Source organism: Engraulis encrasicolus, chromosome 23 (genome assembly GCF_034702125.1).
Source record: "Engraulis encrasicolus isolate BLACKSEA-1 chromosome 23, IST_EnEncr_1.0, whole genome shotgun sequence".
NCBI lineage: Eukaryota > Metazoa > Chordata > Actinopteri > Clupeiformes > Engraulidae > Engraulis > Engraulis encrasicolus.
In genome coordinates this window covers 13,580,506-13,583,508 of record NC_085879.1, presented here as the reverse complement: position 1 = coordinate 13,583,508, position 3,003 = coordinate 13,580,506, and the positions used below count along the sequence as shown (strand labels likewise).

Genomic DNA, 3,003 nt, shown 5'->3' with positions numbered 1-3,003 from the left:
TGCATGTGTGTGTGGGTGTCCGTGTGTGTGTGTGCATGTGTGTGTGTTTGTGTGTGCATCAAGTGCATGTGCAGTGCGCGCAAGCGTTTCCCCCAATGCTGATTGCTCTCCTTGTGTTGTGTTGTGTGGTCTCAGGCGAGTTGAAGGAGATCAAGCAGGACATCTCCAGCCTGCGCTACGAGCTCCTGGAGGAGAAGTCTCAGGCCACCGGCCAGCTGGCCGAACTCATCCACCAACTCAGCGACAAGATCGGACAGAACACCATCAAGCTGCCCTGAGACCGCGGAGGAGGAGGAGGAGCGAAGGGGAGAGAGCGGAGGGGGAGAGAGGAGGAGAGAGGGGGAGAGGGGGAGAGGGAAAGAGAAAGTGTCAGGGAGATGCAGAGAGTTTCAGAGAAGGAGAGGGATCAGGAGGCAACTGGTTGAGAGAGGAGGAGAGAGAGGAGGGGGGTGGAGGGGGAGAGCGTAGAAGAGAGGGGGAGAGGAGGGAGAGGGGGAGAGCGGATGAGAGAGGGGCTGGAGGGAAAGAGTGGAGGAGAGAGGGGAGGAGGGAAAGAGAAGGAGGGAGTTTCAGAGAAGGAGAGGGATCAGGGGGCAACTGGTTGGCTTCATCCAGTAACTCAGCGACAAGATTGGACACGGCACCAAGAAGCCACCCTGAGACCACGGAGGTGGAGGAGGAGGAGAGAGGGAAGGAGGGATGGAGGGAGAAGGGGGGAGAGTGACAGCAAAAGAGAATGCGTGAAAGAGATGGACAGTCAGAGAGGGAAAGGGATCAGGAGTAATCAGCAACTCAGCGCCAAAATCGGACACAACAGCAAGAAGTTGCCCTGGGCACTATGGAGGAGGAGGAGGAGGAGGAGGAGGATACGAGTTGCAGAGAGGTAGAAAGAGAAGTACAAATATGGAGAGAGGGAGAGGGATGGGAGAATAGAGGAGGAGAGATAGAAGGGTGCAGAGATGGAAGGAGTAGAGGATGGAGGAAGAGAGAGAGGGAAAAAGGGGAGGGGGGGGGAGACAACTGGTTGACTTCATCCAGTAGCTCAATGACAAGATCCGACATAGCACCAAGAAACTGCCCTGAGACCACAGAGGGGCAGAGAAAGGAGGGGGATGGAGGGAGAGAAAGGGGAGCAAGGTAGGAGAGAGAGACAGAGATGGAGAGAAGGGGAGTGATCAGGAGACAGCTGTCCGAGCTCATCCAGCTCCGCGACAATATCCGACACAACACCAAGAAGTCGCCCTGAGACCACAGAGGAGGATGGGAATAGTATAGGGGGAGAGGGGATTAAACACAACACTATGGAAGCTGCCCTGAGATGGATGGATGAGGGAAAAGGGGGAGAGGGAAGAATAGCATGACAGAGATGGAGAGAGGGCCAGAGATGTAGAGTGAGAGAATAAGAGAAGGAGAGAGATCAAGAGACAGCCGGTTGACTTCATCAAGGCTACTCAGCAACACGATCAGACACGACACCAAGAAGCTGCCCTGTGTAGAGGAAAGAACGATAGATGGAGAGGAAGAGAGAGAAGGACACAGAGAGAGGGGGTGAGACAGTGAGGGAGACTGAGAGAACGAGAAGGAGGGAGGGAAGAAGGAGGCAGAGAGGGAAGGAGCAAAAGAGCGAGGGACTTGCATAAAGCAAATGAGCGAAGGGAAGAGACAAAAGAAGTGAAAGGAAAGTGAAAGAACAAGAGAAAGATATGAGACGAGCACTGGGATTTGAAATATTAATTACTGAGAACAAGAGCACAATAGGAGAGAGAGAGAGAGAGAGAGAGAGAGAGAGAGAGAGAGAGAGAGAGAGAGAGAGAGAGAGAGAGAGAGAGAGAAAGAGAGAGAGAGAGCAAAGAAAGATGTGTGAGACATAGTATGGATTAAAAAGCCATTTATATCATGACCATGTCAAAAAGTTTAAAACAATTGTATCAAACAGCACAAGGGGGAAAAAGGTGTTCTCATGAGACGAATTTGAGCTTCTCTCATCCATATTTATACAATTCTGTGATGATTTGTTTCTGGGTTACTTCTCCTATGGGTCCCTTGTGTCCAACATAGCAGGCTGAGCAACACATTTTCCTATGGGAGGGCCGTATAGCTACATGCAGTTTGTTTTTCCTTTTCTCGAGAGCGAGGAGGCACATTGAAGACAAATTAGGTGACACGCTGAGGGACATGATGGACACAACCAGGTTAAGAGGGAGAGATACGACGGGATAGGAAGCCAAGAGTGGAGTTGAGAACAAAACACAACAAAACAAAACGGGGCCCGGAAGACAGGAGACGCGCGAACAAAAAAGGAAAGAGATTATGTCCCTTTCAGTAGATTGGAACACGGAGGAGGACAAAGCAAACTGCATTTGGTAACAGGAGTTTGGGGGCCAAGAAGAGAATTGAACCATTGTGTCCGTTTTGGCGTCTAATATTATTATTCTTTCCCTGGAAGGACCCGGCGATGTCTATTTGGGTCCTCACAAAAAGATATAAAAAGGCACAATATTGACCTCGATTTAGAAAAGAGGAACAGAAAAAACGATTTTGTTGTTTGCAGACCTTGATTCACTGTCACTGTATGTGTGTGTGTGTGTGTGTGTGTGTGTGTGTGTGTGTGTGTGTGTGTGTGTGTGTGTGTGTGTGTGTGTGTGTGTGTGTGTGTGTGTGTGTGTGTGTGTGTGTGTGTGTGTGTGTGTGTGTGTGTGTGTGTACGTGTTTGTGTGTGTGTGCGTGTATGTGTGTGTGTGTGTGTGTGTGTGTGTGTGTGTGTGTGTGTGAGAGAGAGAGAGAGAGAGAGAGAGAGAGAGAGAGAGAGAGAGAGAGAGAGAGAGAGAGAGAGAGAGAGAGTTCTCATTATTGCCATGTTGCGTTTGCCAACCACAGGGCACAAGGCCTGGCCTAGCCTCTGCAGGTCAAGGTTGCAATTTGTACTCACGGAATTGAAGTGATGTGACTTTTTCATGTACAAAAAGGATAAGAGAAAGAGAGAGAGACAGAGGAGAGAGGAGG

The 3,003-nt window shown here is 50.1% G+C and overlaps 1 protein-coding gene across 1 annotated transcript in view; it reads left to right on the top strand.

Moving 5' to 3' along the window:
* trpc7b (transient receptor potential cation channel, subfamily C, member 7b) overlaps nt 1-278 on the top strand; it is a 127,829-nt gene extending 127,551 nt beyond the window's left edge. The window contains exon 14 of the mRNA XM_063190541.1: nt 136-278. Coding sequence (XP_063046611.1) covers nt 136-278 — 143 coding nt within the window. The remainder of the gene's footprint in view (nt 1-135) is intronic.
* Nucleotides 279-3,003: the final 2,725 nt, after the last annotated feature.